Raw genomic sequence first — 14748 nt, forward strand, 5'->3', positions numbered from 1 at the left:
TTTCACAGAAGTCTTTTCATGTTTTAATGGAAGAGTACACTTCAGGTTTTGGGGATATAAAGGGAAGATAGATTTTTGTTTTACTTCTTTTACCATTGCCATCATAGCAAATTCTTCCCCCTTATTAAAAAGGGGAAGTAGGAAAATAGGGTATTGTGAGGTATATAGTATTAGGACTATAGACCCACAAAGTTACCCCTAGAACCTAAATAGTAGCTACCTTCTAAAGTATACAAGTACAAAAACATATGTGTGGAGTACCCACAAAAGGATACAGTACTTCTAAATGCATTTTGTTTAGCTCTAGCTCATTTTACAGATGAGGAAACTGAGGCAAACAAGGTTAAGGGACTTGCCCAAGGCAACACAACTAATAAGTGTCTGAGGCAATTTTTGAACTCAGGAGTTAGGCTTGGCATTCTGCCATCTAGCTACCTTATTTGCTCCATCTTTATACTTTCTGTGTTCTTCAGGTGAGGAGAGATTTTGGATTATCTGATTTGAGCTCCTTTTCTAACTCATTATTTTGTTTTTGTAACTGTAAATCGTTTGCCCCTCCTTTTTTCTGTGGCATCTTATTCATAGAAATATTATTTCATGAAGAAAGCAATGTTGAATAGAAGTGGTGTGAAGTGGTGGGAGTCTCCCTGTGCTTCAAGTCTCTCCTCTCTGGAAAATCCAGATTCTTCTCTCTGGTTTTGTTTTCTCTTTACCTCTCTGGGTACTACCTTCCCCTTTCTCCTGCGGGAAGGAAAGAGGAGTAGGGGTGGTGTGGTGGTTGTGGTAAGAAAGAAGATTGTAATATTGCTTTTTCTGAGATGAGAGAGAATACTAAGAGAGACAACTATTCCTTAGTCATCTCCTAATGAACAGGTATTTCCCAGACAAAACCCAGTATGACTCCCTTTTACCATAAACATATATTCCCTTCCCAGCATGGGAAGGTTCATTAGTAGCATCCTTTCCTTTCCTCTCTGGGGAAGACTCCAGTTCTACTCCTTATATCCTAATTCTACTCAGCATTGATTTTTATTCCACTGTCTCATAGCCCCTAATGAGAGGCCAAAGAAATAACTGTTCCTTTCTCTTCTCCTGTAGACTGAGTGACAAACCTCTTACCTTTTGTGCATCTTTCCAATAGATTATACCTCCCATAAAAGATACTGTTTAACTCATAAGGGGATGTCAAGATATTAGGATGGACCTTGTTTTCCAGAGCTAAGATCCAGCAAGTTAGCTGTGTCCTGAGCTTGGTGTAACAACAATCACTTCCACTCACCCTCTGGCAAAATCACATAATTATTGTTTGATCAGTACCAGGTGTTCTTTGAGTTCAGACAAGCACCCGATCTATATATGTTCTGATTATGAAGATCAGTTAGAATCAAATTTGTCATTTTGGTGATCATTACCAGAGCTATAGCTCAGTAATATTGGGTTCTGAAGTATTGAAATTTGAAATTTTAAAACAGGCTCAGGGTGCTGGTACATATCCTCCTTGCTTGCAAGGTATTCCTCTCACATTGAACTTCTGTTTGATTCCTGACTCTTCTGTCTCTGGTCTGTTCTGTCTGATTCTACTCTAACCATCAACTGGTTGGAGATTAGTTTGATAGGGCAATTGTAGCTTTTGGAAAACAACTCTTTCTGCCATATGGTCTGTCACTCATCTTTTAAGTACTTTAGAAAGATTTTTCCTTCACAGACATGATCAGTTGATTAAAAAGGTATAATAATATAGTTGACTGAGACTCATACTAAGGCCACTTTCCTTTCACCACTATTTCTGTCAGGCTATGTGTACAGGAGTCAGGCCTTCTTATTCTTGACCTAAAATGTTGATGTCCTTTACCAGTTGACAATTGGGAGTTTTTAATCCCCAAAGGAATTCTACTCAGTAATTCATAAACCAAGTGTAGAGAGCATTGCTATTGTTCCTCAGTTATTTCTCTTAAGTTTCTGGCTAGGATTATACAAGGAACTCAAGAAATGTCATTATTTTTGTTCCTCAGTTATTTCTCTTAAGTTTCTGGCTAGGATTATACAAGGAACTCAAGAAATGTCATTATTTTTGATACTCGCCTCCACTTGTGGGAAGGGAGGAAGAAAGGTTGTGTTTCACTCAGTTCCTATCCTCAAGCATGTATGGCTTTCAGTACTGAGAAGTGGGAAGAGGGAAGGAAAAAAGAATCTAACACCCTCCAGTAGGAATAACACTTTTAAAATCCATTTAATAAATGTCACAGTTTGATGTCATTTATTTAGAGTAATTAAAGTGAAGTATCCTTTATTTAACTCAGTTCATTTGAGGTTGCAAAAATGCAAACCCAACAAATGTGTATGAAGCCTGCTTTGTGAGTCCCTTGCAATTGCAGTAATATCATTCCTTTGGAATATTGCTCAAGAAGTGGAAAATAATCCTATTAAAAGAATAAAAAGCATTTCTTCCCCCAGAATTGAGTGGAAAAGGAGAGACTATCAAAATTGACCAAATACTCTGGAGGCATAAGAAAATTGTGGTTAGTTTCACATCACAATAGGAATATAGGGATGAAGGATGCCCACAGAGGTATCTGGAGCATGATATCTCCTAGTTCTTTTGTTCTGGCCATCTGACCTTCCACACTAGAATTCTATGGCTATTGGGGCTCATGCCACTGAATCTAGAGACCAAGCAAAATAGAATATATATATATATATATATATATATATATATATATATATATATGTATATAAAATCATCTAGGGTTGGGATGCATATAGGGGAATCAGTAATAAAGGCTGTTTTTACTACCTGCAGCTGCCCCTTTCCCCAAAGTAAACTCAGCCTCAGCCTTCCCCAGTCCCCATCTACCTGTGATATTTCATTTCACAGCCTCTCTGCCACCATTCTCTATTGTTAGCAAATTTCCTTTCATCTTAGAACTCTTCTTTTCACATTCCTTACATCTTCTGGAACTCCCTCGAACTTAGCTTCCTTCAGAGGTCACTGACATTTCTTGGCATCTTCTTCAAGGATGGCTGCTTTTTCTCTTATATCAACTTCCTGTCTGTTGACTCATAATATCTTCTCTCAGTAGATACTCTCCTTCCCTTTCTCTAGACTTTCCATCAGTTTGTTATATGTTGTGCTATCAGAATGCAGGCTCCTGGAAGGCAAAAATTTTCCTTATTTCTTTTAATTTGTATTTTTAGCACTTAGTACATTGCTTGTTACATTATAAACAATAAATACTCTCTTTATTATCTGTCTATCTTATGTATCTATGTATGTATTTATGTATCTATCTAATATTTTTTATCTCTCTATTTTTACTCTTTATGAATCCATCTCTCTCTTTGTCTCTCTTTTTAAGTTCTCTTTCCTCTTGATTAGCTAGGCCAAAAAGGTATAATTCTAGTCTACACTACCACACCTCTTCTTCTTTAAAGTTCAGGGCATTTGTCCCCTTCAGATCTAGTTTCAAGCCTGCATATCTCTAGGTTATTTTCCTTCCTTTCCAGTGAAATGACTATATTTCACATTGGGGTTTTCAGCGACAATTAACACTTTTGGTATGATGATCTGTTGAACAATTCAGGGCTGCTCATCCACCTTTGGTGCTCACCTCTACCTGCAGTTCCAAGAAGCTATAGCATTGTGTAGCAACCTCATCCTGGTAAACCTTTATATTCTTGATAGAGCAAGAATAACAGATGGGCCAGAAAACCATTTATGACTTAGGGGAATATCTACTCTAAGCTTGTGTAGATTTCTTCTGGTAGAATTAGTGGATGAGAACAATTTGTTCCAATGACCAGGAAGATGCCTGAAACTGGTGCTGTCAAACTTAGAGCTTGATCAGGCATTGAAGATGCCAAGGTCATCCATTACAGTCTTGCCACTAGACTTGCCAGTTGACTTTAGAAGAGAGAATGAGGATGATGACTTTGTATAACTCTGCCTTGTTTAAATCCAATTTACTCAAGAGTCAAGACATCATCCTGTTATCAGTGTTCTTCTTTGAAAAAGGACAAGCAATAACAACCACAGATAAGAGCCCAGAAAAGAATTCTCAGAGAATGGATACTTCAGAACAAGGATTGCCTTGAAGGAAGTTGACCTTCTCTAGTGCCATTTGAAGAAAGTTTTTAGGCTCAGGATGCTACATGACCTCCTGGGAATCTATTCATTAGTTCTAAAATATGGCCCTTGAGGAGACTCTAGAGTCAATGGAAGATCAATTAAGTAGCACAATGGAATGCTGGAAGACCTGAGTTCAAATTCCACTTCAGACACATCCTAGATTGTGATCCTTGGATAAGTTACTTAACATTTCAGAGTCTGAATTTTCTTATCTGTAAAATGTGTCTGATAATAATGCCTTCCCAGGATTATTATGAGGATATAATGAAATAATATTTGTAAAGCTTTTTATAAACTTTAAAGTGATATATAAATAACATCATCATCATCATATCATCATTATCATCCTCTGCATCCATATCCTTTCAATCCTGATCTTTATCATCCATTATCATGTTTTTTAAAGGAAATTTGAGTCTCCAATCTTTACTTATAAAATCCTTCTGCCTGAAATCTTTTCTTCTTTTTTTCTGATGTCCATCCCTCTTCAAGTTCTAGTTCAAATATCAGCTTTTCTTTCTGTGAATCATTCTGTCTATAGTAGATTATAGCTATCTCTTTTTCTGCTGAACTCCAATATAATAACTTATTATTCAAATCATTCATTAGATACAAAGTTCTCTTGCCTTGGAGTCATCCTTGGTTCCAAATTCTCCCTCATTCCATATATCTTGATGATATCCATTTCCATTTCCACAATGTTTCTCATGTGGGCATCCTTCTCTCCATTCTAACTTAGATCTTTATCATCTCTCATTAAGAACTTTGTGCTTGGAATTCAAATACAAATGTAAAAATGAAGCAGACACAGATGGAACTTACATTATTTACATTTTATTACACTTAAAAATAAATGCAAAATAGATGCAAAGTAATTCTGCAAGGAGAGAAAGCATTAGTAACTGGGGTGGAATCAGGATAAGTTTATTAAGCCAGGGATTCTATGAGGTGGAAGTGAGGAGGCAGTACACTCCTGATATAGGGGACAACCTGTGCAAATCCTCAGAGGCAGGAAATACAATATCATATACAGGACCAGGTAAGTTGGTTGGCTAGAGCGTGAAAGATAATGAACAATAAGCCTAGGAAGCTAGGTTGGGAATCAGGTTGTGATGAGCTTTAATTAAGCAAAGGGATGTATATTTGATCCTAGAAATAAGGGAGTCTTTAGAGCGTCTCAAGCAGGGAAGTGACATGATCAGACATATGCTTCAGGTTGATTATTTTGGCAATTATATAAAGAATAGATTTGAAAAGAGAGAGAGATTTGAGGAATGGAGACCAATAAGACTAGTAATAATGTAGATGAGAATTTAATAAGAGTCTGAACTGGGGTGATGGCCATGAAAGTGAAGAGAAGGGGATAGTTGGGATCAATATTGTGGAAGCAAAATTAAAAATAAAGCTTGGCAATTGATTGGATATAGGGGATGTAAAGAGAGAAGAATAGAATGTGATTCTGAGATTGTGGATCAGGATGACAGGAAGAATGAGGCAAGGAAATAAATGGGCAAGGGAAGATAATAAATTCTGCTTTGACATATTTGATTTGAGAGGTCCTCTAGTTGACGTATAATAGTTGATGTGATTCTGGAATTCAGGAGTGGGAGTAGGATGGGATTTATAGATTTGAGATTCATCTCCACTTAGATGAGAGTTTCAAAAAGAAAGTGAAGCAAGAGAAGAGAAGAGGGTCCAGGAGAGACCTGAGATATACCCAGACATAGAGAATAAGAAAGAAATGAAGATCTGGCAATAGAAATAGAAGTCTGGCTTATTCATCTGCATTCAATTGATCAATGCTTTGATATGAGTTCCGATGTTTTCTGTGGTTGTTTTCACATTCTTATGGTATGTATATGTGTGTATGTGTGTGTGTGTGTGTGTGTGTGTGTGTTTATCTCTACTTACTTCATTGTGTCCTATTTCATACAACTTTTCTCAAGTTTCTCTGAACTCTTTATAATTATTATTTCTTACTATGCAATGATATTTGATTACATTCATACACCATAGTGTCTTCAATCATCCCCAATCAATGGGTTTGTTTCCAGTTTCTTGCTACCATGAAAAAGTGCTGCTTTCAATGTTTTGGTAGCCTGGAGACATTTTTGCAGTGATTCAGGTGCCAGGGTTGAAAGAGAATGACATCAACTTCAAGACCAGGGCAATTTATGATTATTTTGGAAGGAATATCTGGAGGAAAAACCAAAATCTGTTGGCAGGTCTTTGTAGTGTTACTATTAAGCAGGCCAAGCATAAAAGGCAGTTTATATTTTACTTAGAAATGAAATGGTTGCTAGAGTCAACATAACTGTAGAGTAAAGGAGTGTTATAATGTTCTAAGTTAACTTAGAGAGAAATGAGGTCACATTTGAATTACAGAGAGGGAAATACATGTATGACAAAGTACAGTGGCATAAGGAGGCTAGAATGAATTTATGCAAAAAAAAAGTGATTCTTGGCTATAATTTTATACAAATTTGCAACATTATGTGGTAGGATAGAAAATGTAGAATGAATTACATTAAAACAGTAAATTTGGAAAAGATAGGAGCATAATTATATATATTTCTAAAATAATAGAGTTAAGATAGTTCAAATGCTCTTCTTCATGAAACTTTAATCCTGATTGCTTCTATTAATATATGATTCTTCTTCTTCTTCTTCCTTTTCTTTTTTGTTTTGTAGAGAATTTCATTGGCTGTGTTTTTTATTCACTTTCTTTTAATTTGTATGATGGCTAATTTTGGGTATATCTTTTATTAGCATCTAGACTCCTTGAGAGCAGTGACCATGTATTAATCATCTTCTATTGCCAGATCTTCATTTGTTTCTTATTCCCTATGTCTGGGTATCTCTCAGGGCTCTCTTGGACCCTCTTCTCTTCTCGTCTCTTGCTTCACTCTCTTTTTGAAACTCTCATCTAAGCGGAGATGAATCTCAAATCAATAAATCCCATCCTACTCCCACTCCCAGGAAGTAGGAGCTTAATAAATGTTTCTCAATTTTAATACAATGTCCCTAGCCAACAGGGATCAGTTCACAGAGTACTGAATAATAGGGACTCCAATTTGGAAATTATTTGAGCAAGGGAGGAATTGGCTTTCTGTTAATTAGTGAATGATCCAGAGAGGCTATGTTTTGGTTGGAAATGTGTGATTGAGAATTTCTACTGAATTTATACATTTCAAAAAAGATGTTGGCAAAATGCTGATTTTTGTTAATTTATCACAATTAAAATCCAGTGTGCCTCCAAGAATTTTTTTTCCTTAATTGATTGATAGACTTTATTTATTTTTCCTGGCGAGAACAATATGCAAAGTTCCCTCTCGTACTATAGGGAATTTTATTATTTTTTCAATATGAATTTTTTTCTGGTTGTAATTGATAAAAATGGTGGATACTGGCAAGCACGTCTCCCTGTTTTATTTCTCATTTAATCTGAAAACCAGAGGATCACTGAACAAAGTTATTTCTGTGTCTGACATTTGTCATAGAAACTTGAATGCTCATTCTGTGTACAGAGGTAATAATGCCTGGTTACAGAGAGTCTTTAACACTGTGTTTTACTTTAATAGTCAAATAGCTTTAAAAAGCCAATAATCAGTAAATGCAACAGTGTTGTATCTTCTGCGCCTTTTCAGAACATTTTTTAACTATAGTAATTGATGTAAGTATTCTATTCCACAAATGGAATATAGTTCACAAGAATCTGTGTATATACATATATATATATATATATATATATATATATATATATATATATATATATCCTTCTCACCTTTTCTTTAAGGACCTACTCAAACTCAAGCTGCTCTTTGGTGCTATTTGGTGCATATATACTTAGTTTTATTTATTATTTATTAATTTATTTTATTATCAATTTTATTTATTTCCCTTGATATCTTTTTTGTTGTTTTACCTTTATCATGCTTGAAACTCTTATTAGAATCATCTAAAGCATAATAGTCAATATATTTTGTTTCTATCTTTTCGAGCATCTTAAAAGGTATAGCTAATAGTAAACATTATAATTCTATGATAAGGTAGAAAAACACAAACAGTAACTAGATCTGGTCCTAGTTTTCTCAAAATCTTGATTCAAATTTGTATTTGCCTTCTGAGAAAATAATAGGGAAATTTAAAACCAAGCCTGAAATAAGATTATGCTGAAATTGTGCAAAACAATTGTTTTAAAAGTTAAGTAAGTTTTATTCTTATAAAATCTGTGGAGACTCTGTAGCCTTATGGAGAATTTTTACCATTCTGAAGAGCAACCTGGATGAAGAAGCTTTGATTATGGATATATTATGTATAAATTAGCTATTCTAGTTGTATTTTGAATTACTGCATTTAAGTATATTACTTTTATAGGCTTTGGGTCTCACTCAAACCCCATGCATATTGACATGTTAGTCTGCAGATCAAGGTCACTGATTCCTTCATTCCATATTCTTACATGGGGAGGACTGTGGGGTGACAATCTACACTGGTAGAGCATACACACTTTGATGGGAAGTATTCACTGAAGTATTCAAAGGGAAATAAGTGTAATTCAAAGGTCTCTGGATTCAGGATAGACTTGAATTTGAAACTAGTCTCTAATATTTCTTAATGGTGTGGTCATGGGGAAGTCACTTGACCTTTCTTTGTTAAATGAGATGATATATTAATCAATCAATAAAAAATTAATCAACTTTGTGTTTAAAGCTCTTTGGAGACCTTAAAATACCATTTAAATGGAAGGTATTGTTATTTATTCTCCCTCCCCAAGCTATTTCTGTCATTCAGTCAATAAATACTTACTGAGCACCTACTATGGACCAGGAGGCATTATGCTAAGTGGTAAAAGAGGTAAAAAGTCTTTGCTCTCAAGGAATTCAGTCTAATGGGAAGATCACAAGCAAATATGTACAAATAAGCTATATACTACAGGATAAATTTTTTAAAAAGGGAAAGCTGAAATTTCCAGAAAAAGATGGACTGATGACACAACTAGACATTCATTATTATTATGTTTTTGAAATTTGTATAATTATGTGAAAAATTTGAAACATTTCTATGCCCTTTACCTTCATATCTAATTAGGTATCTTGTCTCTTTTGCATTTATTCTCCCTTTTTTATTTCCATGGACACCATTTAATTTAGGTCCTAATTACTACTTGCCCAGACTGATAATAACCTTATAACTAGTTTTTTCTCTTCCATTTCCCCTTCAATTCTTCTTTCCATTTTTCTTCCATTTTTAGAGCTGCCAGATAAGTCTTTATGTTGTATGTATGATTATTTAACAGAAATGAATTCAACACAGCCAGTCCTCCTGGTGATGTATTAGCATTACAAAATTTAAAAAATATAGTCCTTATCTTCATGGAGTTAAAAATCTGGTCAACCTATCCACAAATAGAAATGTTTTACCTAAGATAACATGCATAGGAAGTACCAAAGAGAGATTAATGATTAGGCAAAACTTCAAGATTAAGGATTTATTAAACAATGTAATAGAGAGAGATCTGAATTTGGAGGCAAGAGTCTCTGAATCCACTTTAGCTCTCTGTGTTTCAGTTTTCTCATCTGTAAAATTAGGAGATTGGAATGAATGACCTCTGGGATTCCCTCCTGCTTTTAAATTACAGTCCCTTGAGAAAGAGGTTTCTGATCTGGGTCTAGAACTTCTGTTCTGGAAGGATTTCATAGGAGATGAGGTGCTGAAGAACCATTGTAGGCTTAGGCAATATATGAACAAATGCTCAGAGGTCAATATGACAGAAGGATAATAGTTTTATTTTGACTGGAACATAGAGTCTTCATGAAATCTCCAAGGTCAAAACTATTTTTGTAAGAATATGAAGAATTTGAAAATTCGAACATAGTAAATATCATTAAATCTAACTCACATAAACAAAAGCTCTTTAATGGATCATCAGCAATTTTTAGGAGTTTCAAGAGATCCTGAGGCCAAAAAAAGTTTGAGAACCACTGGGTTAAATGAACTTGAACTTTTCAAAATCAATAGTTCTTTTCTCCTTTTCTAAATATTCAAGTCACATATCTATTCCAATTTATAGTATATCTGAGACAATGAAAATTTGTATCTGCTAATAATATTTATTTTGTTTACAAGGTTCAACAGATGAAACTAAAAGAATTCTTCTGTGAAGAAAATCCATTTCTAAAGAAAGTACCAATTTATGTTAGACAGAAGGAAGAAATTTTTCCTCTGCAGGTGAGTAGTTAAAAGATTTAAATGAATGCTTATACAAACCTGTCAAATGCTAAAATATAAATTCAATATAGGTCAGTTTGACTTAGTATCTATTTGTTCCCAGGTAGAGGAAATGATAGCAGTAGCAGTCATTGATTAGAACGGTTTTTGGTTCTTAAAATATGGGACCCCCATATATCCTTCTTAAGAGGAGAAACCTTTCCAAAGAGATCTTTTTTCCTGCTTTCCAGTTGATTATACATGGAGCTAATTGTCCCTTTTTATTTAGTGAAACCTATCTTTAAAATTATATTACTGAATATGGAATTGTCCCTTGTATTTATTTGTTATTATATGTAGTAGAAATAATACTATGCATAGTCAATCAGTCAGCGAACATTTATTAAGCATCTACTATGGGCCTAGTGTACATCCAGGTGGTACAGTGGATAGACCATTGGATCTGGAGTCAGGAGGACTTGAGTTCAAATCTCGGCTCAGACACTTATTAGCTATGTCACCCTGGGCAAATCACTTAATGATGTTTGACTCAACCTTATTTGTCAAATGAGAGGGGGTGGTGGATTGGATCATTTATGAGGTTCTTCATAGTATGTATTCTTTTTTGACCACACAATATTCTTTTCCCCCCATTCCTGAGTATATTTTTAATACTTTAGAACTTGTGACCTCTTTTGAATTATAGTATTATCCAAGGTGCATCATTTATTTATTTCCATCCATATGCATATGTATATTTTTAAGTTAAAAAATTTCATTGCACCCTCCCTTCCCACCCTTCTCCCCTCAGCAGCAGTCAGGTTAGCATTGTACATATCTATTTTTGATAAACAGATTTACAGATTAGTTATTTTTGTATGAGGAATTAGGAATAAGGGAAAGAGATACCTAAGAGATAATTTTTATGAAGTGTTCATCAGATTCTGAAGGATTGGGTTTTGTGTGTGTGTGTGTGTGTGTGTGTGTGTGTGTGTGTGTGTGTGTATGTGTGTATGTTTTGATTTTCTTCCTTCTATCCTCTGGGTTAACATTGTCCATAGTTGGTCTAACATAGTTGTCCTAGCTCTCTGAACCACTGAGAGATCCTGCTTCCATCAAGGTTGTTCATCTCACAATGTTGTTGTTAATGTGTACATTGTTCTCTTGGTTCTGCTCCCTTTGCTCATCAACAGATCACATAAGTCATTCTGCGCTTCTCTAGAGTCCAACCATTTATGGTTTCTTATAGAACAATAGCTTTTCATAATATTCATGTACCATAATTTGTTTAGCCATTCCTCAATTGAGAGGCAATTCCCCCCCACTCCCATTTCCATTTCTTTGTCACTGCAAAAAGAACTGTTATGAATATTTTGGAACATGTAGGACTTTTCTTTTTCTTTATAATTTCTTCTGGATATAGACCTAGAATTGGAATTGCTGGATCAAAAAGTATGAACAGTTTTATTGTTCTTTGGCTACCGTTCCAAATTGCTCTCCAGAAAGGTTGGATCCATTCACAACTCCACCAGCAATGCATCAATATTCCAGTCCTCCCACAACCTCTCCAATGTTGATCACCCCCCCCTTTCTTTTTTTTAGTTTTTTTGCAAGGCATTGGGGTTAAGCGGCTTGCCCAAGGCCACACAGCTAGGTAATTATTAAGTGTCTGAGACTGGATTTGAACCCAGGTACTCCTGACTCCAGTGCTTTATCCACTGTGCCACCTAGCTGCCCCTCCCTTTTTTTTTCAACTTGGTTAATCTGATAGCTGTGTGGTGATACCTCATTGTTGCTTTAGTTTGCATTTCTCTAATCAATAATGATTTGGAGCATTTTTTCATATCATTATATTTAGCTTTAATTTCTTCATTTGAAAACTGTCTGTTCATATCCTTTAACTATCAATTGAGGAATGACTTTTAACTTTATAAATTTGACAATTCTCTATATATTTTAGAAACGAGACCTTCATCAGAACTCTTGTTTGTGAAGATTGTTTCCCAGCTTTCTGCTTTCCTTTTAATTTTGACAGCATTGATTTTATTAGTGCAAAACTTTTTTAATTTAATAAGTCAAAAATCATTCATTTTGCAGTTTATAATGTGCATGATCATGATAATTTCTTGGTCTTATTAATTTATCTAGGATGTCATTCTTTATGTCTAAATCCTGTACCCATTTAGACCTTATTTTGGTATAGGGTATGAGATATGGATCTATGCCTAGTTTTTACCATACTATTTTCCAGTTTTCCCAACAGTTTTTTGTCAAATAGAAGATTACTGTAGTCATTTACTGCAGTTTTTGCTTTTTTTGTTTTTACTTATTTTAGGCAATAGGGTTAAGTGACTTGCCTAAGGTCACACAGCTAAGCCATTATTAAGTTTCTGAGGCACATTTGAACTCAGGTCCTCCTGACTACAGGGTTAGTTCACTATCCACTCCACCACCTAGCTGCCCCACTGTGGTTTCTTTGAACTTGTCTTAATTCATTGATCCATTACTCTATTTCTTAACCAATACCAGGCAGTTTTGATGACTGCCACCTTATAGTATAGTTTTAAATCTGATTGCATCAGGCCACCTTTCTTTAAATTTTTTCATCAATTTGCTATTCTTGACCTTTTGTTGCTCCAGATGATTTTGTTACTGATTCTTCTAGCTTGGTAAATTTAGTTGTTTGGTAGTTTGATTGATATAGCACTGAATAAGTAATTTAATTTGGGTATAATTGTCATTTTTATTATATTAGTTCAACCTAACCATGAACATTTGACATTTTCCCAGTTATTTAGGTCTTTATTTGGGTGAGAAGTGCTTTATGATTGTGTTCATACAGTTTTGGGTTTGTCTTAGGAGGTAGATTCCCAAGTATTTAATGTTGTCTATAATTATTTTAAATGGAATTTCTCTTTTTATCTCTTGCTCTTGGGCTTTGTTGTTCATATATAGAAATGCTGATGCTTTATGTGGGTTTATTTTATAGCTTTCTACTTAGCTGAATTTGTTGTTTCAAGGAGTTTTTTTAGTGGATTTTCTTGGATTATCTAAGTATACTATCATATCATCTGCAAAGAATAAAAGCTTTGTTTCCTCATTACCAATTCTGATTCTTTCAATTTTTTTTCTCTTACTAATACAGTTGACATTTCTAATACTATATTAATTGTAATGGTGATAATGGGCATCCTAGTCTTACCCTTGATTTCATTGGAAATGCTGAGTTTAGTCCCATTACATATAATATTTATTAATGATTTGAGATAGATACTATCTATTATTTTAAGGAAAACTCCAATTATTCCTAAACTTTCTAGTGTCTTTAATAGGAATTTGCTGTAATCTCATTGATACAATTTTATTTAAGTTTTTGCATCAGTATTCATTGATCTATAATTTTCTTTGTTTTGGTTCTTTATGGTTTAGGTTATCAGCACCATGTTGGTGTCATAAAAGAAGTTTGGCAGAACTCCTCCTATTTTTAAAAATAGTTTATGTAGAATAGAACTTAATTCTTCTTTAAATATTTGGTTGAATTCACTTGCAAATTAATCTGGACCTGGATAAGGTGTATTTTTTAAAAAAAACATTTGTGACACTATTTACTATTGTCTTTGAATTTGATGCAAAACTATACCACAGATATAGTATATAGATTGTAAACTCTAAATGCTTGTCACTGAAATAGTTTTATCTAGCATCATATTATAGATTCTAATATGAGTGATGTCTCTAAACTTAAGCTAACTGGTCCTCAAAGGATAATGATAGTAATTATAGTATTAATTAACAAGGATAATTGTAATGGTAATTATAATAGCAATTAATATAGGTAATAATGATAATAGTAATGATGTTTTTAATTAACAAAGATATAATAGTAAAGATGGTACTATAACATATGCAAAGAGATGTACATGTTATATTATTGGATTTTCTACAACAACCCTGTGAAATAGGTATTATTGATATCCTCATTTTCCAGATGAGGAAATTAATGCAAACAGAGATTAAATTACTTTCTCACGTTTGCACAGCTAATAAGTGTCTGAGGCCAGATTTGAATTTAGTTCTTCCTAACTCTGAGTTTAGGACTCTATTAGTGAGCCACACAGCTGTTCCTAAATAACTCAGGAATCAGGTATTCTGAGAAGGTGACACCTCAATAGAACTTCAAAGGAAAATAAGAGTTCTGAGATAAGAGATGAAGGAGGATGGCATTCCAGGCAAGGGGAACAATTCCTGCAGATAAATGAAAGAATGAGATAGCATGACGAGTTTGGGGATCTGCTAATATTCCAGTAGAGCAAATGTAAGAGAATAACAGGAAAGATAGGGAAGATGAAAGGGTAAGGTTATATAAGGAGAAAAGTCTTAGAAGATTTCAAAGTTATCAACTTGAGGGAGTC

General features: G+C 34.3%; 1 protein-coding gene across 4 annotated transcripts in view; it reads left to right on the forward strand.

Moving 5' to 3' along the window:
• Window positions 1-14748, forward strand: part of LRRC69 (leucine rich repeat containing 69) — a 172147-nt gene that overhangs the window by 93208 nt on the left and 64191 nt on the right. For all 4 annotated transcript variants that reach the window (XM_074200064.1, XM_074200061.1, XM_074200063.1 and 1 more), the window contains one exon: window positions 10256-10357. In XM_074200064.1, coding sequence (XP_074056165.1) covers window positions 10256-10357 — 102 coding nt within the window. The remainder of the gene's footprint in view (window positions 1-10255; window positions 10358-14748) is intronic.

The sequence above is a fragment of the Macrotis lagotis genome, chromosome X, assembly GCF_037893015.1.
Source record: "Macrotis lagotis isolate mMagLag1 chromosome X, bilby.v1.9.chrom.fasta, whole genome shotgun sequence".
In the NCBI taxonomy this organism is placed as follows: Eukaryota; Metazoa; Chordata; class Mammalia; order Peramelemorphia; family Peramelidae; genus Macrotis; species Macrotis lagotis.